Here is a 27,023-nt window from a genome sequence, read left to right as displayed (position 1 = left end):
TCAATCCAGGAGATTATAACAAATAAACTGTTTATATCCTCTTGATCAAAAGGACATATTTAACTTTAACCTCAAATTACGATTTTGTTTATCACAATCTGATTTTAGTCACTATTAATCCCTATAGGTTTTAAAGCAGGTCAGAGGAACACCTTACATAGGCCTTTTTCCCCTAACGCAAGCAATGTAAAAATAATCGAGTTGGGCTTCTTATATTCGGAAACTCGGCCATTCTAAAAGATGGTGTCAGAATTATAGTTCTCCGAACTCAAGCTCCATCTACACCCCAGTTGCTCTAAAGGACTTAAAATGTCTTTTTTTTGTCGCACCTTCTCAGTGTTTTCAACACAAGTTGACTCTGATAGCCGTGAGAAACTTTAGATTCTCAAGTGCTTAGCAAACCATCCAAAAACATTGACTGGCTCTCGAAATATGTCAGGTGTCCAAAACATTTTTCGAAAAACTATTGCAAAATTTAAATTCACGTTGGCTGGAAGAAAATGACACAACAAAAATATACGATAGAAAAAATGTTTAACCTAAATCCAGGATATGTCCACCATTGATAGACTTTAGCAACCTGAATAGCTTTTGGCCAGCTTGAAAGAAATGCTCTGATATTTGTCTATTATCTGAAGCCTAGATATACTTCAGTCTTGAACGGAATTAGAACCCGTGCCTCCCAGACACTAATTAAGCGCTACTACCAAGTGAGCACCAGAGCCACACGTTGGAAGCGAGGTACAGTTGAGAGGGTTTACCTTTCTGGTGGAGAGGACTCATACAACTTGTAATTAGGCAATTGCTAAAAATTTAGCAATTGCCGTAAATAAGCTTGAAAAGGGAAAACTCATTCTTGAGCCCTCTAAAGTTTGCCTCGTCCCCAACGTGTCATGTGTTCAGAAATATGAAAACAAGTTTGGGGTTATTTTATATTTCGAATGAAGTTTTCTTTTTTTAAACTCAGTCATGTCAATTTCTTAGGTTGTTATGGGGAAGCCAAATCAAGGAACTACCACCTGGAGTCTTCACTAACAACTCCAAGCTGACTTACCTGTATGTAAAACATGTAACGCACATTTACCAAAACCTAGTTACAAATTTCATAGCTATCAGTTCCACTGCTTTCAGCCCTTAATTTCACCCAGTTCAAGGTAATAGTATCAATCCAGGAGAATATAACTAATAAACTGTTTACATGATAAAACTCAACTCTCCCGCCTCCAAGCTTAATAAGTCTCGTAGCCCTTAAATATTTACTTAGCATAAAGCCGATTACGACGCAAAAACATTTCATGACTTGAACCATTCCAGCTAATACAAATCAAGCTTTAGAAAAAACTGGTTTACAATATTACATGTTGAATCGTCATACTTCATTCAAAAGCATCACAAGAGATGTGTTGATGTGAACAATCACGTTAGTTGTTATCGTCCACTTATAGAAAAACCTATTCATTGAGTCTCTAGTTCATGAGTAACCGAGGGCACCTTCTCAGTATTTTCAACACAAGTTGACTCTGATAGCCGAGAGAAACTTTAGATTCTCGAATGCTTAGCAAACCATCCAAAAACATTGACTGGCTCTCGAAATATGTCAGGTGTGCAAAACATTTTACGGAACATTATCGCAATAGTTGAATTTACGTTGGCCACAAGAAAATGACACGACAAAAATATACGGTATGTAAAATGTTTAACCTGAACCCAGGATATGTCCTCCATCAACAGAGTTATGGAACCTGATAGAGGAGATATCACAGCAATTATCAGCCACTTACCATAATTAAATGAAGAATAGCTTTTATTCGGCTTGAAAGAAATGCCCTGATATTTGTCTAGTATCTGAAGCCTGGATATACTTCAGGCTTGAACGGGACTTGAACCCGTGCCCCCCCACATACTAATTCAGCGCTACTACCAACCGGGCTAGAGAGCCTCATGTTGAAAACGAGATACAGTTGAGAGGGTTCTTCTTTATAGTGGAGGGGACTCATATAATTTGTAATTAGGTAAATTTCAATTGATGGGGGACATTGAATCAAATAAAGCTTTATTACCATCAGGTGAGCGAAATGTTACCAATTACCGAGAATAAGGATGAAAAGATAAAATTCATCCCTCAATCCTCTAAAGTTTGCCTCGTTCCAAACGCACCATTTGTTGAGAAATCCAAAAACAAGCTTATAGAGATATTTTCTATTTCCAACGAAGCTTTCTTTTCTCAACATTTTAGTGTTTTAAAAAATGTTATGAATTTACTGATTTGCTACTGCAATATTTGTGTTTATCAAGGGACTTCATAACACTTTTAAATGTTATCTTTTTTATTACTATGAGTCAATTAAAAAGAATTGGTCAAAAGGACACAATAGCCTAGACACACTCTCAGATTCATGATTACCTATTTACGAGAGATCTTAAATTTAGTTAGTTCCAGTTCTTAGGTATTTAAGTAAACACCAAATCAAGGAGCTACTACCTGGAGTCTTCACCAATAATTCCAAGTTGACTCACCTTCATATAACACATGTAACGCACATTTGCCATGCAAAGCCTGCTTACAAATTTTAATAGAAATCCCACTCTCATAGCTATCAATCGCACTGCTTTCAGCCCTTATTTTCACCTCAAGGTAACAGTATCAAACCAGGAGAATATAACTGATAAACTGTTTACATCCTCTTGATCAGAAGGACATATTTAACTTTATCTTCAAATGACGGTTCTTTTTTTATCCGAAACTGATTTCAGTCATTATCAATCCCAGTAAGTTTTAAAACAGGTCAGAGGAACACCTTTTATAGGCCTTTTTCCTCTAACGTAAGCATTGTAAAAAGAATCGAATTGGAAATCTTACATTTAGAAACTCAGCCATTCGAAAAGATAGTGCAAGAATAATAGTTCTCCGAGCTCCAACTCCATCTAGAAATCAGCTGCTTTAAAGGAATTAAAAGGAAATTTTAACGATGCCTAGACTTGCTACTTTACTCTTTTGTCAGTTCCGCACAAGAGGATAACTCTTTTCCCCTAGTTCCTGATTTTGCACGTTTCCCGCGCAAAAGTGAATAAACCTTAACCCTCCTGCCCCGATGTCTATTTACTCTCACAGGACACTCTTGATAAGTAGTTTTTTAGAAAAGCTTTTCAAGATATAAAAATGGTGATAATAATTTTGAACGACGTTTCGACCTCGCTGAGGTTATTTTCAAGCTAATGAAAAGGAAAATTTTTACATATGTGTACTAAATTCATGACGTGGGAATGATAAAGGCGATAAAAGATGGAAATATGTAAACGCTAGGCGTTAAATGGAAGTGATAAAATTACAAAGGAGACAATACGAATAAATTAATATGAGAAATGACGAAAGTAAAACTATAAATTATACGAAGATACCGTAAGTTATTATAAAAATAGCTTTGCGCGGATTTAGTCTGACTGTTTGTTCAAGCTTGGCTTAATTTCTTTTATGAAAAGCATCTCGTTATTGCATTATCAGAGTCACGTCTACGTAAGATATAAACAATCATTGCTTAAAACAATGCTAAATCGTGCCTTTAAGTTGTCATCTAATTGGCAATTTTTTCACCAAGAGTGCGAACATCTCACCGAAACCTCGCGACTCAAGTACCCAACTCAACTACTGCATTCGACCATTAATGATTTAGTCACGAATAAAGTGTCTGGGGATCCAGGGATAAATCAAACGTCTGACGAGAAAAAAACACCCGTGCGAATTATACTTCCTTTTAAGGACCAAACATCAGCAAATTCCGTACGAAGTCAACTTGGCGATCTAAGCCGAAAAATTGGAACTGACATTTCTCCTGTGTACACTAATAGAAAGATCGGATATGAGTTAAAACTAAAGGAAAAGAAGCCCAACATCATCAATCAGCAGCGCGTTGTGTATTATTTTAAGTGTGGTCTGTGCGATGCACACTATGTCGGCTACACATGCCGGCACCTCCACCAACGTGCTGAAGAACATAAAGCGTCTCAGTCTTCCATGGGGAACCACATTAAAGAGCGGCAGGGGCATACCCCAAGTGACTTACATCACAGTTTCAAAATCCTGAAGAAATGCAAAAGTAAACTGGACTGCCTAATTTACGAGATACTTTTTATAAAAGAGATTAGGCCAAGCTTGAACAAGGAGTCAGACTCAATCCGCGCAAAGCTATTTTTATAATAATTTACGGTATCTTCGTATAATTTATAGTTTTACTTTCGTCAACTCTCATATTAATTTATTCGTATTGTCTCCTTTGTAATTTTATCACTTCAATTTTACGCCTAGCGTTTACATATTTCCATATTTTATCGCCTTTATCATTCCCACGTCTTGAATTTAGTATATATATATATGTAAAAACTTTTCTTTTCATCAGCTTAAATTGACCTCAGCGAGGTCGAAACGTCGTTCAAAATTATTATCACTAATTTTTATCTTGAATAGGACACTCTATAGCCCTTTAATATTTACTTAGCATAAAAACCGATTACGACGCACCAATATTTCATGACTTGAACCATTGCAGAAAATGCAAATCAAGCTTTAGACATAATTGGTTTACAACATCACGTGTTCAATCGTCTTACTTTATTCAAAAGGATCATAAGAGATATGTTGATGTGAACAATCACGTTAGTAGTTATCGTTCACATATAGAAAATGCTATAGACGGAGTCTCTATTTCATGACTAACCGAGAGCACCTTCTCAGTATTTTCAACACAATTTGACCCTGATAGCCGTGAGAAACTTTAGATTTTCGAGTGCTTAGCAAACCATCCGAAAACATTGACTGGCTCGAAATATGTCGGGTGTCTAAAACATTTAACGAAAAATTTTTGCAAACTTTAAATTTACATTGGGCAGAACAAAATGGCAGAACAAAAATATACGATAGATAAATGTTTAATCTAAATCCAGGATATGTCCTCCATCAACAGAGTTGATCAACCTGATAGAGGAGGTATCACAGCAATTATCAGTCACTTATTACAATTACGTGAAGAGTAGTTTTTATTCGGCTTGAAAGAAATTCCCCGATATTTGTCCATTATCTAAAGCCAGGACATGCTTCGGGCTTGAATGAGACTCGAACCCGTGCCTCCCACATACTAATTCAGTGCTACTACCAAGTGAGCTACAAAGCCACACGTTAAAAGCGAGGTACAGTTGGGATGGTTCTTCTTTCCAGTGGAGGGGACTAATATAATTTGCAATTAGGTAAATTTCATTTGATCGGCGGCATTGACAATGAAATGAACCCTGTTATGTATGTAACACATGTTTATTAAATACATATTTGTGAGGAGTTTGGACTTTAGCCTCTATTTTCGATATTGGAATTTTTACGCAGATAATGAGAGTATCTTCTGGAGTGTTCAATAACAGCATCACAATTTTTCAAGTGCTATTTAATGTGAGATGATAAATAAACATCAAAGTGTACAGTCCCGAGTTTTTTATAAAAAAAATTTTTTTCAATACCAACACAAGAAGCTGCGTGGTGATTTATTTGGTCAATCCACCACGCTGCAAGAGTTGCAAATAAAAAGAAAACATCTATTGTCTGCTTCAAGACACATTTTTAAGCGACTAATACAGATCCTGACACACGCTTGATTGGCAGGGTTCGAAATCCCATTCTCATTGTTATCAATTCCACTACTTAAAAAAAAAAGGGTGGGAGGAACACAATTCCGTTATATCAATCAAATTTGTTCAACACATATGATCACCCAGTCCAAAGTCATAATATCAGTCCCAATAAAAAAAGAATGTTGAGAAGGACAAATTGACCTTAATCTTAAAATCAGGGCTTTGTATTTTACCAATCGTAACTAATCCCACTAAGTTTCCAAACAAGTTAGCGGATCATTTTTCATGTCGTTTTTTCCCTAACAAAAGCAATCACAATAAAAAATAGTCGATTTGGATTTCTTGACATACATTTCTTGGCTGTACTGAAGGAAATGGGTCATTCGAAAAAATGATTTAAGAATTGTTTCTTCGAGCTCCCAGGGCCTTCATAAAACGTTTTAAAAGATGATAACAGTACTACAGTACTCTCTTCTCAGCCCGAGACCAGGGGTAACTGTTTTTCCCAGTTCCTTGTTTTGCTCTCGTCTCTTGCGAGAATAGATAGATCTCAGCTACCTCGCCCCAGTGCCTATTCATTTTCTTTGGACACACCCTAGTCCTTTAGTATTATCTGCGTGAGATAGAAGCCGATGGCGATGTGATTATAAGTAATGAGCGTTAAATTACTAGAGCTAGTACAAATCAAGCCTTAGACATAACTGGTTTACAACATCAAGCAACACACATCATAGACCATAACTTTCTAAACGTATCAAACGTGTAGATATTTTCCGAAGTTTTAAGACTGGCTCAGCCAAACATCTTTGGCAGAGTAGAAGATAAGTCATCCTAAGAAGGAAAAATGCAACTTCCCCCTTTCTCCAGAGGGAAAAGCTAAGCAACAATATAATGGGACTTTATGACACTTTTAAAATTGTATTGTAAACCCACTCCTAGTTTAGTCTATCTAACCCAATTAAAACAAAAAAATGTTGAAAAGGACAGACAATATCATGGATATATCAACAAAGTTGAAATGGTAAATTAGCCACCGTAATGATTACAAAAGTTGACGATTCGAGCGTTAGCCCTTCGTCGGAGCGAATAGAGGAATTGTAGGTTGTGTGTGCTTTTAAAGGCAGAAAATGGAGCTACGTTATTGGTGGGAGCATGGCAACGAGAAAAGCATGAATAAATTAGTGGAATAAAAAGCGTTCGTTGATCCCTGTGGGATTTAGACTGCCGGTTTGAAAGATGAGCTTTTGTTCAAGATTTTTACGGCTTTCCTTGCCACCTAAGTGCAAGGAAAGACCGCAGATTGCCATGTGTTGCTTAGAATGATTGGGTAAAATAAAATGTCTAGCGACTGGTTTCGATGTGTCCTTGTCATTCCTTTCCACGTCTCGAAGGTGTTCCCGGAATCGGTCACCTAGTCTTCTGCCTGTTTCGCCGATGTATATCTTTTTGCAATAAGTGCAAGTTATGCAATAGATTACATTGGCGGAGGTGCACGTGAAGTGATCGGTAATCTTAATGGATCGTTTAGGTCCCGATATTTTATCAGTGTTGTGAATAAAAGAACACGTTTTGCATCGTGCACGAGCGCATTTAAAAGTGCCTGGTTGGTCATCAGTCTGAAAAGAACTTCTGACCAAAAAATTGCCTGTGTTTTTGTCGCGTTTGAATGAAATGAGCGTAGGCTGCGAAAAGATAGTGCTTGTCTCTGGATCGTTTTGAAGTAATTTAAAGTTTTTAAGAATGATGGATTTAACTGAGTGGTTGTGAGGGTGAGAGGTGAGAGTGAATGTAATGCGGTCGGAATCTTCCTTATGCGACTTTGAAATGGTGAATGTCGATCAATAAGTGGAGCGCAGTGGTAACCCGCCTGAACGACGGAAACAGGGTAACCACGTTTATCGAAGAACTGGCACATGGACTCTGATTTGTGGTGGAAATCAGAGTCATCACTACATAAACGACGAAGTCTTAGAAACTGAGAAAAAGGAATAAAATTCTTAACGTGAGATGGATGCGAAGACGAATATAACAAGTAATTATGCGAGTCTGTAGGGTTTGTAATACACACTAGTGCATAAACCGTTACCTTCAATTGAAACTTTGACGTCTAAAAAGGATAAAGAATTGTCAGAAACTTCCCTAGTATATTTCAGAGCCGGGTGAAAAGAATTGACTGCAGTTATAAATTGAGTGAGCTCCTCTCTAGTAGAGGAGGTAGCGCCGATACAGTCGTCGATGTAGCGACCGTAGAGTTCAGGTTTGGACCCGTTGTATTGGCTGAAAAATTGATGTTCGACAAAACCTACAAAGAGATTGGCATAGCTAGGTCCCATTTTAGTCCAAACTCCTCACAAATAGTGAGGAGTTTGGACCAAAATGAATTGAGTGCTTACATTCAATTCATTTTTCATTCGGAAACAACTTCTTCAAACAAACCAATGGTGTAGCCATGGGCACCAAAATGGGACCTAGCTATGCCAATCTCTTTGTAGGTTTTGTCGAACATCAATTTCTCAGCCAATACAACGGGTCCAAACCTGAACTCTACGGTCGCTACATCGACGACTGTATCGGCGCTACCTCCTCTACCAGAGAGGAGCTCACTCAATTCATAACCGCAGTCAATTCTTTTCACCCGGCTCTGAAATATACTTGGGAAATTTCTGACAATTCTTTATCCTTTTTAGACGTCAAAGTTTCAATTGAAGGTAACGGTTTATGCACTAGTGTGTATTACAAACCTACAGACTCGCATAACTACTTGTTATATTCGTCTTCGCATCCATCTCACGTTAAGAATTCCATTCATTTTTCTCAGTTTCTAAGACTTCGTCGTTTATGTAGTGATGACTCTGATTTCCACCACAAATCAGAGTCCATGTGCCAGTTCTTCGATAAACGTGGTTACCCTGTTTCCGTCGTTCAGGCGGGTTACCACCGCGCTCAACTTATTAATCGACATTCAGCATTACAAATGTCGCATAAGGAAGATTCCGACCGCATTCCATTCACTCTCACGTTTCACCCTCACAACCACTCAGTTAAATCCATCATTCTTAAAAACTTTAAATTACTTCAAAACGATCCAGAGACAAGCACTATCTTTTCGCAGCCTACGCTCATTTCATTCAAACGCGACAAAAACACAGGCAATTTTTTGGTCAGAAGTTCTTTTCAGACTAATGACCAACCAGGCACTTTTAAATGCGCTCGTGCACGATGCAAAACGTGTCCTTTCATTCACAACACTGATAAAATATCGGGACCTAAACGATCCATTAAGATTACCGATCACTTCACGTGCACCTCCGCCAATGTAATCTATTGCATAACTTGCACTTATTGCAAAAAGATATACATCGGCGAAACAGGCAGAAGACTAGGTGACCGATTCCGAGAACACCTTCGAGACGTGGAAAGGAATGACAAGGACACATCGAAACCAGTCGCTAGACATTTTAATTTACCCAATCATTCTAAGCAACACATGGCAATCTGCGGTCTTTCCTTGCACTTAGGTGGCACGGAAAGCCGTAAGAATCTTGAACAAAAGCTCATCTTTCAAACCGGCAGTCTAAATCACACAGGGATCAACGAACGCTTTTCATTCCACTAATTTATTCATGTTTCTCTCGCTGCCATGCTCCCACCAATAACGTAGCTCCATTTTCTGCCTTTAAAAGCACACACAACCCACAATTCCTCTATTCGCTCCGACAAAGGGCTAACGCTCGAAACGTCAGCTTTTGTAATCATTACGGTGGCTAATTTACCATTTCAACTTTGTTGATATATCCATATTATTTCGTTACTCCCACCGACGCAGCCCCAAACAGTTTCTTTCGAAACTATCAGCCTTTAGACAACATCATGGACTCACTCTAAGATCGCCTTTCTTGATATGTCAGTTACGAAAGAACCAGACAGACGCCTGAACACCATGCAGTGTCTACAGAACACCAAATCACACTGACTAGTACTTTGCGTATGATTCACACCACGCTTGATCAGTGGAGCACAGTATTGTCTGACCGGGCGAAGTGCCTCGTGACAAAGCCGTAGGTCATCTCCGAGGAAAAGGAACATTTTTTCATCAGTTCTTGTTTCCAACAGTTATCCCTCCTCCTTTGTACAGAAGGTCGCGACAAAAAAAAAAAAATAATAATAATAATAGCAATAATAATAATAATAATAATAATAATAACAATAATAATAGTAAGAAACTCTCCCGTGAGCAGAGAGCCCGTGAGTTTATATAACCCAGTTAAAACAAGCAAAAAAAAAAGGATCAAAAGGGCAAATAACATAGACTCACTGTAGGAATCATGATTATCCACTAAGGAGCGATCTTAGGTTCAGTTTTGTACATTTCTTAGGAACTTAAATGTAAATCAAATCAAGAAGCTACCAGCTGGAGTCTTCAATAACAACTCCGAGTTGACTGTACTGTAAGTAAGACATTCATAAGTTAACATTTGATGGATTCTTTAGGATACATAGGATGCTTTAACAGAAATGTGATTTTAATCCTAATAATCCCACTAAGTTTCAAAACAAGTCAGAGGAACACCTTTTATGGGGTGTTTCCCCTAAGACAAGCAATCATGAGAGATAATGATGGATTTGAACTTTTTGCATACAATGAATATATTTCCTGAACTGCAAGAAAATGGGCCATTCGACAAGATGCTTTAAGAACTGTTTCTTCGAACTCCGAGGGACTTTATGAACCCTTTCAAAGGATGCGTAGACATGCTACAGTATCCTTTTCTCAATCCGACACCAGGGGTAGCTGTTCTCCCCATTTCTTGGCTTTGCTCTTTTCCGGTGCGAAAATCTCAGCCTCCTCGACCCAGTGCCTATTTATTTTTTCCTGGAAAGTTTTACGTAAGGAGTTTACTGTTATTTGTTAGGTCCTGAGCGAGTTAGTGTCCCTTTCCAAAAGTGTGGTGAAAAATTGTAAATACGAGAGAATGTTACGTCATGGCAACAATGCTTAAGATGTACGACTTTATTCTTAAATCCAGAGAAAATCCTCCTGTGGGAATTGAGTAACAATCAGATTATAGAAAATGTTTTCCTTTTTTGAATTTTAAATTACAATTTTCGTCTTCCCTGTTGTATTATTTATGTATTCACGCACAGCGCACCTGATTTTACAAGTTAGTCAATCAGGTCAAAGAACTTTAAACTTGCCATTGGAAATAGGCGTGGTCAATTTTTCTCGGGCATCCTTTGTTGTTCTGTTTTTATGGAGTTGCTCACTGTTTTTGAGTTTTCGTTCAAGTCAATTTGTTATTCCTCAGTTTGGAATTCTAAGAAGTTTCTCAAAATCCGAATATTGTAGATACTTTAACACATCTTTGATTCATAAATACTTCTGCGGAGTTTGGAATCTAGCCTCTTGTTTCTTTATCGATTTTTCACACAGATAAAGGGGGTACCTTTTGGGGTGTTCTATGACAGCACCAAAAACTATCCAAGTGCTAGTCAACAATTATTGTACGAGAGCAAGTCCAATATGAGATAATAAATAACCTAAAAAGTGCATAATCCCGAGTTGTTTATAAAATCTCACATTTGGACAGCGAACGAAAGTAAAAAGCTATTTTCTTTCCGAATGGAGTATAGCTAGTTCCATTAGCTTCAGCTCAAGTTCTTTAGCCCTTTTCTGGTAGGAGTGTTTGGCCTAGTGCTAACCGCTGGGATTCCCCTTTCCCAGTACACATATAAACAAAACCCAGACACCTGCTCACCCGTTCACCCCTATTACAGCCCTTTAGTATCTTTTTCACTCACAGAACATTGACGACACTACAAAGCTTTAAGAAACAAACCTGTAGGGCGAGTAAAAAGCTACCCCAGGGAAAATTGGTTCACAACATCTTGTTCTGGTATCACATGACACGAAGACTGTTAAAAACCGGTACGATTGGCAAGATTGAATATAAACGTATAGCACGAGTCAATTTAGTTTTGGAAACGATTATGTCACTAAAACACTACCACCTTGTAAACTCCTTTGGGTTTCTGTTCTATGTTAACCTTTGACTCTCACTATTTTAACCATAAACTGACTCTGAACCTGAAATATTAATTTAGAACAGACCGTAATTGTAACATTTTTCCGTGATGTTGAATTCGAGAAAACTCTTTGAGATGCATTTTTCGGCGTTTTACCATTTATTGCTGATCGGTTAACCTATGGAAAATATTGTGTATTCTGCCATTCACAGCTGTTTTGCGCAATAAGGACCCTAAAACAAGACTTCAAGCCAAATTTCAGCCAAATTGGTGAAATGAAGTGGGCGACGAAATTTCAAAAGCTACAGACAGTCGCACTTAACTATCACTGGTGACCAATTCCTCCTTCCGGCTTAGGGTATCTACTTCGTATTGCGAGCGCATCTTCATGACTGGTAACAATAAAGCAATCTTAGAAAAAAAATTCAATTATAGCACAATCAAGAAACTACGTGATTTATTTGGCAAGAGTTGCAAGTAAAAAAGCATCTGTTGTCTTCTTCACGACAAACAGTTTAAGCGACTAATACAAATCCTATCACACGCCTGATTGGCGAGGTTTGAAATCCCTTTCTTATTATTATCAATCCCACTACTTGAAAATGAAGGGGTCGGAGGAACACAATTTTCGCTATATCAATCAAATTAATTCAACCCATATGATCACCCAGTCCAAAGTAATAGCATCAGTCCCAATACATATAAAAAATTGTTCATAAGCACAAGTTTAAGTGACCTTTTTCTTAAAATCATGGTTTTGTATTTTATCAATCGTAACTAATCCTACTAAGTTTCAAACAAATTAGCGCACCAGCTTTCATCTTATTTTTCCTCTAACAAAAGCAATCACATCAAAAAATAGTCGTTTCGGATTTCTTGGCATACAATGTATGCGCATGCTCTACTGAAGAAATGGGTCATTCGAAAAAATGATTTAAGAATTGTTTTTTCGAGCTCCTACAGTACTCTCTTCTCAGTCCGGGACCAGGGGTAACTGTTTTTCCCAGTTGTTTGTTTTGCTCTTGTCCCTGGCGAAAATAGATAAATCTCAGCACCTTCGCCCCAGTAACTAACTATTTTCTTAGGACACTCCATAGTTCTTTAGTAATATCTGCGTGAGACAGAAGCCGATGGCGATGTGATTATCATTTATATATGACCTAAATTATCAGAGCTAGTGCAAATCAAGCCTTAGACATAACTGGTTTACATCACGTAAAACGCATCATAGACCATAACTTTCTAAATGTATCAAGCGTGCAGATATTTTCCGTAGTTTCAAGAAATGCTCAGACCGAAATCTTTGTCAGAGTAGAAGATAAACCATCCTAAGGAGGAAAAATGCAACTTCCCCTTTTCTCCAGAGGGAAAAGCTAAGCAACAGCACTAGGGGAATTCACAAAACTTTTTAAATGATATTTTAAACCCATACAACTTTAGTTTATCGCCCTCAGTTTAAACAAAAAAATGGTCAGAAGAACAAATAACAGACTCACTCTAAGATAGTCTTACTTGCCACGTCAGTTACGAAGGAAGCAGAGAGGCCCCTGAACACCATGCAGTATCTACAGACCACCTACTCACTCTGATCGGTACTTAGCATATGATTCACACCACCCTTTATCAGTGGAAAGTGGTATTGCATAACCGGACGAAACGCCTCTGACAAAACCGTCAGTCACCTCTGAGAAAAAGAAACATTCATCACCAGTTCCTGTTTCCAACGGTTATCCCTCCTCCTTTGTACAGAAGGTCACAACGAGCAGAGAGCCCGTTAGTTTATCTAACCCAATTTAAACTGCGGAGTTTCGACCCTAGCCTGTTGTTTCGTCACAGGATTTTTACACAGATAATCGGGGTACTTTTCGGGGTGTTTAATGACAGCACCAAAAGTTTTGCAAATGCTAGATAACAATTACTTTACGAGAGGAAGTCGAATGTGAGATGATAAATAACCAACAAAGTGCATAGCCCCGAGTTGTTGATAAAAATCTCACATTTTGACAACGAACGAAAGAAAAAAGCTACTTCCTTTCCAAATGGAGTAAAGTCCCAATAGCTTCAGCTCAAGTCCTCCAGCCCTTTCCCAGTAAGAGTGTTTGATCTAGTGCTAACCACTGGAATTCCCCTTTCCCAGTACACAGATAAACAAAACCCAGATACCTGCTCTCCCCTTTACCCTTCTATGACCTGCCACAGCCCTATTGTATCTTTTTGAGACGAAAAACATTGACGACACCACAAAGCTTCATGAAATAACCAGTAAAGCGAGTAAAAACCTAGCCTAAGGAAACTATGATTTGTTCACTACATCTTGTTCTGGTATCATACATCAGCAAGACCGGTAAAACCTGTGCGATTAGCAAGATTAAATAGAAACGAGTAGCAAGAGTCAATATAGTTTTGGGAACGATTATGTCGCTGAAAAATTGCTGCCCTATAAACACCATTGAGTTTCTGTCTATGCAAACCTTCGACACTTACTATTTTAACCACAAACTGACTCAACCTAAAATATTATGTTAAAACAGAACGTAAATTCATAGTAAACTTCTTTTTGTAGGTACTTACAGGACAATGAGATAGCAGAGCTACCACCTGGAGTCTTCAATAACAACAGGAAGTTGACTCAACTGTAAGTGAAATATTCATGTTCCTGCTAAGTAACTGGCTGCACGCCCTTTGACAAATTTGTACTAAAATAGACTTCGTTATTAATAGCAAGCAAAAGGTGGTCTGGGATAGTTAAAAAATGGAAGCAGTAATCAAAGAATTTGCCACTGTTCCGTCCAACAGAGGACCAAAGAGCCAATACGGAGAAAGGACAGTATTAATGACACAATTTGATCTAAAATGAAAAAAAAACAAAAACAAAAACAAAAACTGGGTCTTAATAACCCATACAGCAAGCACTACATACAAATAATGCATATAGAGTTCTTGTCTGTAATGAATGCACTTGCATAAACTCATGCGACAAACAAACTAGCATTCACCCTATGGAACATGAAGGCTGAATACATGGAAAACTAACGTTTACCAGTGTGTTGCTGACGGAAAATCCAACGTTCTTGGTGTGTTTTCACATTGATAAATCCCAGTATTCGTTTAACTATTCGGTAGTTTTCCTTCGCGGTAAACAATTCATTTCCCGGCATTAACCGCAAGGGTAACGCACGGTAAACAGTCTGTTTTCGTTTTGTTCATTGGCATTTTTTTGAGTGAACGACGACGTATTCACCGGAATTAACGGCTGAATATAGTACACGCATTTTCCGGGAAGGTTAATGTGTGTAAATACAGGAAAGCGTAATGTTTTCCTGGGCTTGCCGTTCGTGTAACGCATAGAAAATGTCATGTTTTCTTCTGTTTGCAAAGATTTTTCACCCGGTGAATCAAATGTTCAAATGAGTTTTCCGGTCGAAGGCCTGCATTTTCCAGCATTCGTCCGCGATGGTGAACTCGAGAAAATTCGTTGAAACGCATTTTCCCACGTTTTATCATTTACGTGTATTGCGGATAGGTTAACGTATGAAAAATACCATGTATTCTGTCATTCACAGCCGTTTTGCGCATTGTAACGTTATGTTCACTGGAGTTCACCAGAAAGCATGCATTATCCGATGTTTTATGCGACGGTGAAATCGTGCAAGGCATAAATTTTCCCGCGTTTACCGTCGCTCGGTTAATCGCTGTTCGACCCAATAAAGTGCAAGGGAACCCAACTGCCTGAACCACCAAAATGACCAGATTAGCTCAATTTCCCCAAATGTTTCAAACGGCTCAAATGACTGACTTGCCCCAAATGACCTAGTCGGGGTCAATCTTCTAAATATTCGACAAGAAATTCACTGGCGTTTTCATGGAGCAGAATTAAGAGCAGGAAATAATAAGCACGATCGACGAACATCTTGTTTTCAGGGCGTTGAACGTCATCATTTCCCAGAAAAAAAACACAAAAAATGCATTGCTCGGACGCGTTGGAAAACAGCTGTAAAACGTTCCGGAAAACGAACTATTCATTAGCGTTTCTATGAGGTAAGAAAACAATCGACGAACATCGTGTGTTCTTGCCGTTCATCATTAGTAATTCTGCGTGAAAAAGGTTGGAAGATGCAGCGCTCGTGCGCTCACGAATACAGCAGAAAATCGAACAGGAAGACAAAGTAAGCTGTTCACGAGCGTTTCAATACGGCACGAAAACAATAGACGAAGAACACGTCTTCACGGCCTAATCACGCTCGTTAGTAAATCTGTGAGGAAACGCTTGGCAACTGTAGCGTTCGCACCCTTAGGAAAACTATAGAAAAACGTTCAGGAAGACAAGCCATACACTCTCGTTTTTGTCGAGCAGGGAAACAATCGACAAACAGCATGTTTTCATGGGATTCATCATTAGTTATTCTGTTAGAAACCGCTTGGCAAGTGCAGCGTCCGTGTGCCTAGGAAAACTATAGAAAAATGTTCAGGAAAACAAGCTATACACTAGTGTTCTCGTGGAGCAGGAAAACAATCAACAAACATCTTCAACGTTTGTGAATATATGAAAGTCATATATTTGAACTGTGGTCAAAGAACGAGTATGAGAGCGATCCTTGCAGTAACGAACACTACTTAAGCAGTTGATTCAGCACTTCATGGGGTTATTACGAACCAACCTAATGATCAGCTCCCAGTTGGCTTGTTAGCCCAGTTGGTGGAGCACTGCAAAAGTATCGCGGAGGTCATGAGCTCGTACCCCATAGAAGACTGAATTTTTTACAGCCCTCATTTTCACTACTGCTTCAGTAGTGTTCGTTACTGCGAAGATCGTTCTCATACCCATTTTTTAACCGCAGTTCAAATATATGACTTTCATATATTCAGAAACGTTGATTCATCAATTGTCGACGGGTTTATTACGAGCCAAAATAATGACCAGCTCCCAGTTGGCTTGTCAACTCAGTAGGTAGAGCACTGCACCGGTATCGCAGAGATGATGGATTCGAATCCCGTACAGGCCTGAATTTATTTCAGGCCTCATTTATACTACCGCTTAAGAGTGCGTGTCCACAAAAATCAAAAATTGAGCGGCAAATTTAAAAATTTCAGAAACGCCCAAACTTTGGCCATTAGTAGTCCATATTTAACTATTTATTGCTTTGGGTTTGACTTGTCAAATGGTGTTTTCTTTCGGCAGAAAATGATGATACCCGATTTCAGGGCCAAGTATTGAAGCATTAGGCTAAAAAATTAGCCATCTTAAAGCTGATGGCTTGCCGTAACTATAAATCCAGAAAACATCCAGTTGCAATCTGCTTATTTTGCAATGTTTGCAGGTTTCATATTATAGTTCCTATGAAATTTGAAAAGCAATAAGGTATTGACTGACACCTGAAAGGAAGCCCTCTGTTTTTCAATGGAAATAACTTGTAAACTTCAAAAAATAAATTACCCTACTACCTTTATCACAAATCAAATGAAATTTTTTATTTAGAATGCAGAAGAGATGGGAAGCTAGCTGATATAGATTTCCTTCTGGGGAATTTAGGTTGTGCTAGTTGAAAGTGTACTCAAAATTGCAATTTTTCGGGAAATCGAACAAGGGATTGCATGACAGACCGTGACAGACAGCTCTCTCATTCCAGCCCAAAGCCCAAAACTCGATTAAAATATATCTTCTTGTTGTTGCGGAGTTTTGTTATTTATTACTTTTTTCAGAAAATACAGCAGCTAATGGAATGCTTGTTTTATCACCAACTTGTATAATATTTTATGTGAACGGTACAATATTTTTTCAGGTGAATGATGCTGTTTTACCGGTACAAGAGTGAATTAATTCATACCACTTCTACTTTTAGGGCAACCGCCAAGTGGAGATAATTTATAGTTTAAAGAATCAAGATTTCATCACTGATCACTAGGGGCTATAGAATTGTTGATCTAAAAGCCTTGAAATGAACTATTTATCATTGTTTTTATGGTTGCTAATTATAAAAAAAGTTGTGATCCCAATTCAATTATAGGGAATTTTTCCCACGGCCTGTCGCACGCTATGCAACTCAGCAATGGCGTTCTCATTCTCCTTTCAGAGAATAACTGGAAAAGACTGCTCGTTTGATAGGTTAGATAAAATTGAGAGCCTTGAAATTGTTACTTTACGAAATTTCTCAAAGGACATTTCGAATCATTGTTCTCACTGGTCATTTTCTGGAGTGAAAACTGAAAGTGAAATTATACTTGCTATAGTGGTTGTTTTCCGCGAGGACGAGACGCAGAGCTCAGGCCCTGTCTATACGTCGCATTTAATGACACGAATTTAATTGATGAATTTTTTTCGTCTGGGAGACGAAATTAAATCTCAGTTCATTTTAGACGTCGAATATAATTTCGATGTCCTTTTGTGCCTTCATTGACTTTGATCGGCGGAGAACTTCCAAAAACAACATGGCAGCGTTAAGAGAGGCATTAATGCTAAAGATTGCACTGGCGAGGCGAAGGCGCAGGAATTTGTCTTTTCAGATGGCAACGCTTGTAGCAGTAAGACGAAAATTCAGGCTTCGACTGCTGGCTTTATTACGATTATTACTACAGCAAGTGGGAGAAGAAGAGTGACGTTTTGATAGCGAAGATGTTTCATCTACCAAATTTACCAAGATAGATGCTTCTGGGCTCCGAGGAGTGGATGTTCGTTTATAAACTACTGCACAAGGAAGACAGTACCCAACTCGCTTCCCGGCTCCCATCCCTCCGTGTCTTCATCCAGTTCAGCCACAGAACATTCCAAACGAACACATACAGGTCTGTCACATGAAATACAACTGTATTTCGTTTTAGCCTTGCATGACCAATAAGTCTGACTCAACATTTTTCGGAAAAGGACTCCAGCAGTCGCCATGTCTTCTATTTTCGCGGGAACTCTTCTCCCCTTATGCTTGCCATGCAGGTGAAAACTGTGAGCATGGGCTCAAAATTAACCGGTGGAATAATTTATGTCGTCGAAAAATAATGTATGCATTTACTTCGATGCGACTGAAAAGCGAAGTATAAAACTGACACGCATTTCAGACGTTTTATCCGTCTAGGGCACACGGATAAAACGTCTAGGACGAGTTTTATTTGCCAGACGAATTTAATTCGTTTTAGCCGTCGCTTTACTGTCGAAGAAAATTGCTGGAGTTAAATTCGTGTGAATTAAATTAGTTTCTAATGCGACGTATAAACAGGGCCTTAGACACAATCTGCCCACACCACCGGTGTGAACTCGGAACTGGCTGGCGGCGAGACACTTCCGCGTGCTGTGTGCCATAAATCGTATCCCAACATGGAGCAAATAGAAAAGCGGACCGAGAAATTTCGAAAATGGTGAATTAATTCTCAGGTTCATGTTTCCAAAAGCTCCGCTACCTAATCACTGTAGAGAATATGCTCTGAGTGATCCTGACGACCCAAATTATTCTTTGACTTGTGGCCACGCCCATTGTGACAGCTGTGACCGCTGCTTGCTTGTCTCGTTTGTAATGAGGGAGATTGAGGAAGGCTTAGAAACGGCTGGATGCTCGGAAAATGAAAAAGAAGAACTCTCTTTTTTTATTTCCCAAGCCAAAAAGAGTATTGAATGCTGGAAAGCCCATTTATTGCGGTCTATAAATCAGGATGAATCCAGACTTGACATCATGAGCGGCCTCAGCGCCTTATTCATTTTTCTAGTACCTGACTGGGTGATGAAATATCTTCCACGTAAGTTCCGGGAAAGCCAGTCGGATTGGTTTGGTAAAAGAGGTATATCGTGGCATATAGCAGTGGCGATTAAATGCAACAGTGGAGAAATGGAGATGATGACATTCGTTCATGTGTTTGAGAGTGCTACCGCCCAAGACAGTAGCTCGGTGTCAGCCGTACTTGATGACGTCTTTATTCGACTCAAGACTATTATGCAAGAACTGCAGACCATCTATATTCTAAGCTACAACGCTGACTCTGATTGCGCAGACTCTGAGTACAGCTCCTCAGATTGCCAAACGTCATGACTACGACATTCGCCCCGGAAAAAGTATTCCCTGGTCAAACTGCGATGTCCCTGAACAATCGGAACTGCCGACGATGGAGATCAGGCCCTCGACCAGGGAGACTATCACAAGCTTTGTTCCAGTAGTACCCAGACGAATACGTGGCCGAACCCCTGCAACTGATATAGAAGGCAACTCCGATTGTGTCGATGATTGTTCAGATGAGTCAGGCGTTGAAGTTGATGTTGCTAACAATTGTCCATTATTTGCACGCGTAGAAGAGGGATGAGTCAATACGTTTATACGGCATTCATCGCTGGCTCAACACTTGGGCTATGGAAAGCACAAGCGTGCTCTAGAGTATGAAAGGCTCTTTGACAAGGCCATAATAGAATACGCGACTAATCTGGATTGTGGCACGCGTAAATGCCCAACGGTCCTAGAAGGTAGTAACCCAACGGTCCTACAACAATAAATAAAATAAAATAAAATTGTGAATTTATATTGCGCAGTTTCCATGACGGGATGATCAACTGCTCATTACAACAACGCATAGAATAAATACTAATTACATCATTACAGCAATGCTTTGTAATAGATACCAGTTACATCAAGTGTAGCATAAAATATTAAAAGCTGAGCTCACTAAGAATAAAAAGCCTTACTAAAACATTGCGACTTTAAGAGTTTTTTAAAAGTGTCGACAGATTCAGCCATTCTAATTTCCGAAGGTAAATCATTCCAGAGTTTCGGCGCTGAAGCAACGAAAGCACGGTCGCCTAGGGTTTTCAAGGTTCTAAAATTCGGGTAAGATAGCAGTATTCCGTCATTAGAACGCAGTCCATATCTTGAATTTAAAGGCTTAATTTTGACAAGATCATTGACATAGGACGGTGCGGATTTGCGAATGGCTTTGAAAGTTAAAAGTAGAACCTTAAAATTAATACGAAATGAGACAGGAAGCCAATGCAGCTGACGGAGCACCGGTGTAATGTGGCAAAATTTGCTCTCATAACAACATGTCTGGCGGCTGCGTTTTGAACTCTCTGCAATTTTTCAATATGGTACTTGGGCACACCGTATAATAGACTATTACAGTAGTCTATTCGGCTACTAATAAAGGAGTGAATAAGAGTCGCAGCTGAGTCCATTGAAAGGTGTTTCCTTATACGTCTAATATTGTGTAGGTGATAGGGAGCAGCACTGCATATTTTGGTAATGTGTACGGCCATAGTGAATTGATCATCGAACCACGCGCCCAAATTCCGTACCACAGACACTTTGTCTACATCGCAGTCTTCGACCCTGATAGTATTAACAGCAGCTTTTTCAGGAAGTGTCGTGATGCTATTACAATAAATTCAGTTTTGTCGTCATTAAGCATAAGTTTGTCCGTGGTCATCCACTGCTTAACATCCGAGATACAGGTTTCCATTGATCTAATTCCCTCGTCTTGACGAACAGCACAGCTTGGGTTGAACGATAAATAAAACTGGGAGTCATCTGCATAAAAATGAAGTTTTGGAAGGTGACGACCAACAATGTCGAAGATTTTGCTTGAATATATTTTAAACAAAACGGGGCTAGACACGATCCCTGGGGAACGCCGCAACGAAGATGAATGACATTTGAAAGCGCTCCCTGAACAGATATTTGTTGTGATCTTCCCGCTAGATAAGAGCGAAACAACGACAGAGCAGTTCCATTGAGACCCAGCTTTGATCTTAAACGCGTCAGAAAAATACTAGGTTCCACAGTGTCGAAGGCAGCACTCAGGTCTAAGAGAACGAGGAGAGTCGCGTGCCGTTTATTCATGTTAATCAGAATGTCATTGTGAACTTTCACCAAAGCGGTTTCCTTGCTGTGAAATTTGCTATATGCAGACTGGAATGCTGGAATGCTGAAAATGCTACAAGGTAGTAAACCATCACTACCAACTGTGCCCACTACTCTTCCGATGGGATGGGCACTGAAATCGACACAGTCCCGTAGTACAAAGGTTACTGACTATCAAAAGCAGTACCTTAATTCCAAGTTTCAAATTGAAGAGAGAACAGGGAAGACAGCCGGCCCGACTGATAAAGTCTCTAAAGCCATGAGGACTGCAAAAGATAGCAACGGGGAGAGACTATTTCGCTATGGGAATTTTCTCACAAACCAGCAAATTAGCAGTTACTTTTCTCGCTTTGCTTCTAAGCGAAGTGTCGAGGTAGATCAGCCTGATAGTGACAACGAGACTCCGGGAATAGACCTTCAGGCTATAATTCGTGACAAGGTTTTGTCTAAAGGCAGCATTCACATTTAATCATATATGACTCTTACAACATCTGTGGGTTAGTGTTGAACTCTTAGCTGGGCTCCTTTTCTGTACCTATGTTACGGGGTATCTTTGAATCCTTTGGTCTTGACATATCGGAAATTACAGTTCGAAGGAAAAAGCCATTTGTGGCCTTGCTCTCAAACCTGGTACAAGCCTGTACCTGTAGCTGTGGCAAGCGCTCATAACCGTATTCGGTACACGGTATTACTACCTGGCAGCTCGATTTCATCGTATCTGGCCACCAAAATGATTCTCGTCATTATTTGGCGAAACACTTAATTATTTGACAAATGAACCTTATTTAGGGATGAATACTATTATTGGGACGACTAATAGACATAGTTTGAACAATTTCGAGTTTTCGCATTTTTGCCCCTAATTTACGATTTCGTTTGATCCTTGGAGACATTCGCTCTTAGTTTGTTGTAAAATTGAGAAGTATTTGCTCTGTAACATATACTTTAGTGTCTAGTATATAAGTTAGTTGTTGCGAAATTTTTTTTATGAATCGTTTGTAGAAGGCTCGTGAGCCAATTCAAAAACACAGTATTGTATTGTATTGTAATCTTTATTTAGACACGATCAATTCATCAGCCTATAAAAATACATATCACATACGCTAAGATATTTCAAATTAAAACTACATACTATAACACTAAAGCTGTTTTCCGTGAATGCCGTGCGTTAGACGTAAAGAATGTCATTGATCTTACGTTTAAATAACCCCAGAGACTCTGTGTTCCTTATATCGCGTGGTAAACTGTTCCATAATGTGGCGCCATTGTAGCTAAAGCTTTTTCTGTAATAATTAGTGCGCGGTAGTGGAACATTAAGCTTATTTTCAGAGTTCCTGAGGTCATAAGCAGAGTCACGCCACGTAAAATTTGAATATAGATACATTGGAGCTAGCCCGTGCAGACATCTAAACATCATGGTGGCTTTATGGATTTCCTGCTGGCGTGCAAGATTTTTCCACCCTAAAAACTCGAGTGGCTCAGTTGCATCAGCATCATAGTTAGAGAATGTCAACACACGGGCTGCTCTATTCTGCAGTTTCTGCAGTTTGTCTCGTAGCGTTTTCCCACAGCTACCCCAAACAATGTCACAGTAATCAAAGTGAGGTTTTACTAAAGCTTGGTAGATGAGATGTAATGTTGATGCTGGGATCAGGTGCCTAATTCGCTTTAGGGCCCCGATACCAGAGGCGATCTTTTTCGTTAGTTTTTCGATGTGACTATGCCAATCGTGTCTATCGTCTATTATTACACCAAGCGATTTTGTAACTGTAACCTGGCTTACTTGAGTATTGTTCATTCTAATTGTTGGTGAAGCTGTGAGAGTATTCAGTCTCTGCCTCGACCCTAATCGTATGAATTCGGTTTTAGTCATGTTCAACGTGAGTTTGTTCGCTTGTAGCCAGTTGAAGACGTTTTCTAGGTCTTCATTTAGACAAAACTGAACGTTCTCAAGATTGCTTCCCGCATATGTGAGATGCGTGTCATCGGCATACATTCTCGGTTTACAATTTGATAAGCAATTTGGAAGATCGTTGATATATAATAAGAACAATAATGGACCGAGGATGGTCCCTTGAGGGACGCCGCAAGTCAACGAGTAGCAACTGGATAGCGACCCGTTAACAGAGCATTTTTGTGTTCGGTTTTCCAAATATGACTGAAACCATCTGAAAGATTTTCCATGTATACCCTAATAGTTTAGTTTCGATAGAAGGATCTGATGATCAACAGTGTCAAAAGCCTTTTTCAAATCTAGAAAAATGACTCCATTGATTTTCTCGTTATCAATATTATATGCCCAAGAATCTGTCGCTTCCAACAAAGCTGTTATAGTTGAATGATTAGCACGAAACTCTGATTGGTTTTGACATAAAATATCGTGCTCTTCCAAATAGGCATATAACTGTTCATAAACTATCCTTTCAAACACCTTCGCCATTATTGGAATCACCGATATTGGGCAGTAATTGTTAGCATCACCGCGGTCACCCTGTTTATAAAGAGGGGTAATCCTTGCATATTTCCAGTCGTCTGGGAACGTCCCTTGGCTAATAGATTGATTGAAAATATCACATATCGGCACACAAATCAGATCAGCACATTCCCTGATAAACCTAGCAGATATTTGTCAAGGCCTGTTGCCTTTGACTTGTCTAGTTTATTTAAAATTGAAAATACTTTAGTTGGATTGGTGGGTTGGAGCTTAAACCGTTTATCTGTTGCGGTAAGATATCTTTGATAGCTACCACTATCGCAATTTATCTCACTGGCAAGTTTTGGACCAATATTAGCAAAGTGGTTATTGAATTCGTTTGATAGCTCCAACGGATTAGTTATCGTTAATCCGTTCACTTTTAGTGACGCCACTGGCGTTTTCCCAGATTTTCGAGAAGTTAGCTCGTTTATAGTCTGCCAGGTCTTTCGGGAGTCGCTGGTTTGCTTATTAAAACTATTTTGGTAATAAACTTGCTTAGCTGAGCGTATTTGCTTATTGACTATATTTCTGTGTTTCTTAAATAATGCCCAATCGTTAGGATCATTTGTCTTGCTAGCTTTGATTTTTAATGTCTCTATTATGCATAAGGTCTTTCAATTCAGAGGTAATCCACGGAGAACTCCGTGAACGAACGCGCATCGTTTTCAGTGGGGCATGTTTGTCAGCGATAGCCAGAAGTGTACATTTCCATTGCTGCCACATCACGTTTGGGTTGGAAGACTCGTATACATTATCTCAACATTGAGATAGAATATCATAACGAAACTTTTGGCGATCGAAATTTCGGAAATTTCTGTATGTAATAGAATTATGACCGTTAGACATCCCATTCAGGGCAAGTTTTCTATATACATACACCATGCTATGATCACTTATTCCGATATGACAAACTCCCGAACATGCAATCTTATCAGTGGCGTAAAGAAACCCACTCGAAAGCCAATTTACCGTAGGAAAAATAAACATTACAACCTCGGGCTTGAAAATGCTCCCCGAGTCCTGCGACCTCGGGAAGCCTTTTCAAGCCCGAGGTTGACAAGCTTACAGTTTTTCACTATATGGACTTCCCAGCCGGCAAACCACATGAGCACGTTAATATATACATGTTAAAGATAAAAATAAAACAAGAATAGTGATAAAAACGACAACAACAAAACTTTACATGTATACCACCACAACTACCACAATATTTTCAATGAGCTTTTTCGTTGAGCATGGGCGGAAATAAGAGCTCTGTCTGTCACGGTCGGTAGCAAAATCTCTTGTTTGATTTCGCGAGTATGTGCAAGTTTAAGCGCTCTCTAATTGACTACATCCTTATTTCCCCAGAACAAAAGTAATATCAGTTAAAAGCCCAATTTTAAAGGGGTTTGACCTCTAGGTTTCGTTTAATTTGTGACAAAGGTAGTAGGGTAAATTTGTTTTTCAGGCTAGGTAGTGATTTCCATAAAGAGACATGGGGGGATCTTTCAAATCTTGCACAATGTCAGATTTCTATTCAAATGTCAGAAATTACAGCGCAAAACCTGGAAAATGTGTGAAATTAGCTGATTACATGTGAATATCTTCGGGCTCTTTATTTAAGGCATAACGTTTTCTTGAAAATTTCTAAATTCCAAGCCTAATTTCCTCACATCTGGCCCTAAAATCTTGTATCGCCATTTTCGGCCAAAACAAAAATCTATTCGAGAAATGAACCAAATAGCGATGAATAGGTCAATATGGACTATTACTAGCCGGAGTTTCAGCAAATTTCGCTTTTCACATTTTTGCCGCTAGTTTCTGATTTTGTTTGATTCTTGCTGACACTCACTCTTAAGTCGTGTTTGTTACTGCGAAGATCGCTCTCATAGTCAACAAACATCATGTTTTCATGGCATTCACTGTTGGTAATTCTGCGGTAAAACGCTTGGAAACTGAAATCCAGCTTTCGTGCGCTCAGGAAAACTACTGTAAAACGTTTAGGAAAACAAGCTATACACTAGCGTTTTCGTGGAGGAGGAAAACAATCACAAACATCATGTTTTCATGGCATTCACCATTAGTTATTCTGTGGGAAGACGTTTGGGAAATGCAGCGTTCACGCGCACGGGAGAACTTGAGAAAAACATTAAGGAAAACAGCTATCCATTGGTATTTTCCTGGTGCTGAATAACATGCGATGACCATCGTGCTTTTCTTCAGTTTTACTGAGAGCGAACAATGAATTTTCCGTCCGTTTCCAGATATCTGAAAACGTTGGTATAAGGTTAAATTCACCATTTCGAACCTTGATAACACCAGTAAACAACGCAGATGAGCAAGCGTGGTTGGAAATCAATTTGCCAAAGAATGCAGTACTTGAACAAGTGCTTGTTTGTTTGTTCAGACGAACTTTTTAAGCCATAAGTTTTAGGTAAAGGTGTCCAGGCCTTCCAACCTTTCTTCAAGACTTTTCACTTGGTAAAAATCATAATCTTTGAACACACCATCCAGCTCTAGTAGAAAGGAACTTTTTTGTCACGTGCAGCCTTTCAATTTCAAAAACATGAACAGCCCACTTTGTACTGTGTACTTTTAGGCTTAGAAGGTTCAAACAGAAAACCTTCCTTGTAGTAACTTTTAGAGTTCAAAACCGGGTAGACTTACCCATTGCTGCTTCCTCCGCTTCTCAAAATTGCAATTGAAGAGGTCAATCCAAAGTGCAACTGCTTCTGATTAAAATGAAAACACCTCTCATTACATTGACTAGCAAAATGTACATGTGTTAATGAAGCAAAAGAAAGATAAACTAAATATATGCGTGATTTTCCACTTTCCTCGTGATCAAGAAACCCTGATAAAACACTTGCCCTTTTTTAGGAAATGCTACCTCCAAGAACTTTAGCTCTAGTTCTCAAGCTCTTTTCTAAAGGACACAATAACACAGACTCAGCCTGGGAATCATGATTACCCGTTAAGTACATGTTTAATTTAATTTATTTCCATTTCTTAGGTATTTCTTATGACCTCAAAATCTCTTTATTAAAAGTGCAATCTCATTAACCTCGGTACTAAGCTCCTTCTTTGATTTCTTGCATCAGAAA

At 39.1% G+C, this 27,023-nt stretch overlaps 1 protein-coding gene and 1 pseudogene across 2 annotated transcripts in view; both read left to right on the top strand.

Annotated features, from left to right (window-relative positions):
• The window catches only part of LOC148731283 (vascular endothelial growth factor receptor 1-like), a 443,086-nt pseudogene that overhangs the window by 361,709 nt on the left and 54,354 nt on the right, over positions 1-27,023 (top strand). The window lies entirely within an intron of this gene.
• On the top strand, positions 3,494-4,318 carry LOC148731288 (uncharacterized). Its single transcript, XM_088760431.1, has one exon. It carries the CDS (start codon positions 3,545-3,547, stop codon positions 4,193-4,195), a length of 651 nt encoding a protein of 216 aa, XP_088616557.1. The 5' UTR covers positions 3,494-3,544; the 3' UTR covers positions 4,196-4,318.

Source organism: Stylophora pistillata, chromosome 5 (genome assembly GCF_964205215.1).
Source record: "Stylophora pistillata chromosome 5, jaStyPist1.2, whole genome shotgun sequence".
Lineage (NCBI taxonomy): Eukaryota > Metazoa > Cnidaria > Anthozoa > Scleractinia > Pocilloporidae > Stylophora > Stylophora pistillata.
The sequence above is the reverse complement of the archived record's forward strand: the minus strand, read 5'-3'. Positions and strand labels throughout refer to the sequence as shown.

Bases quoted from the DNA above. Each gene is read 5' to 3' on its own strand.
- LOC148731288 (XM_088760431.1), top strand. From the start codon at position 3,545: ATGCTAAATCGTGCCTTTAAGTTGTCATCTAATTGGCAATTTTTTCAC.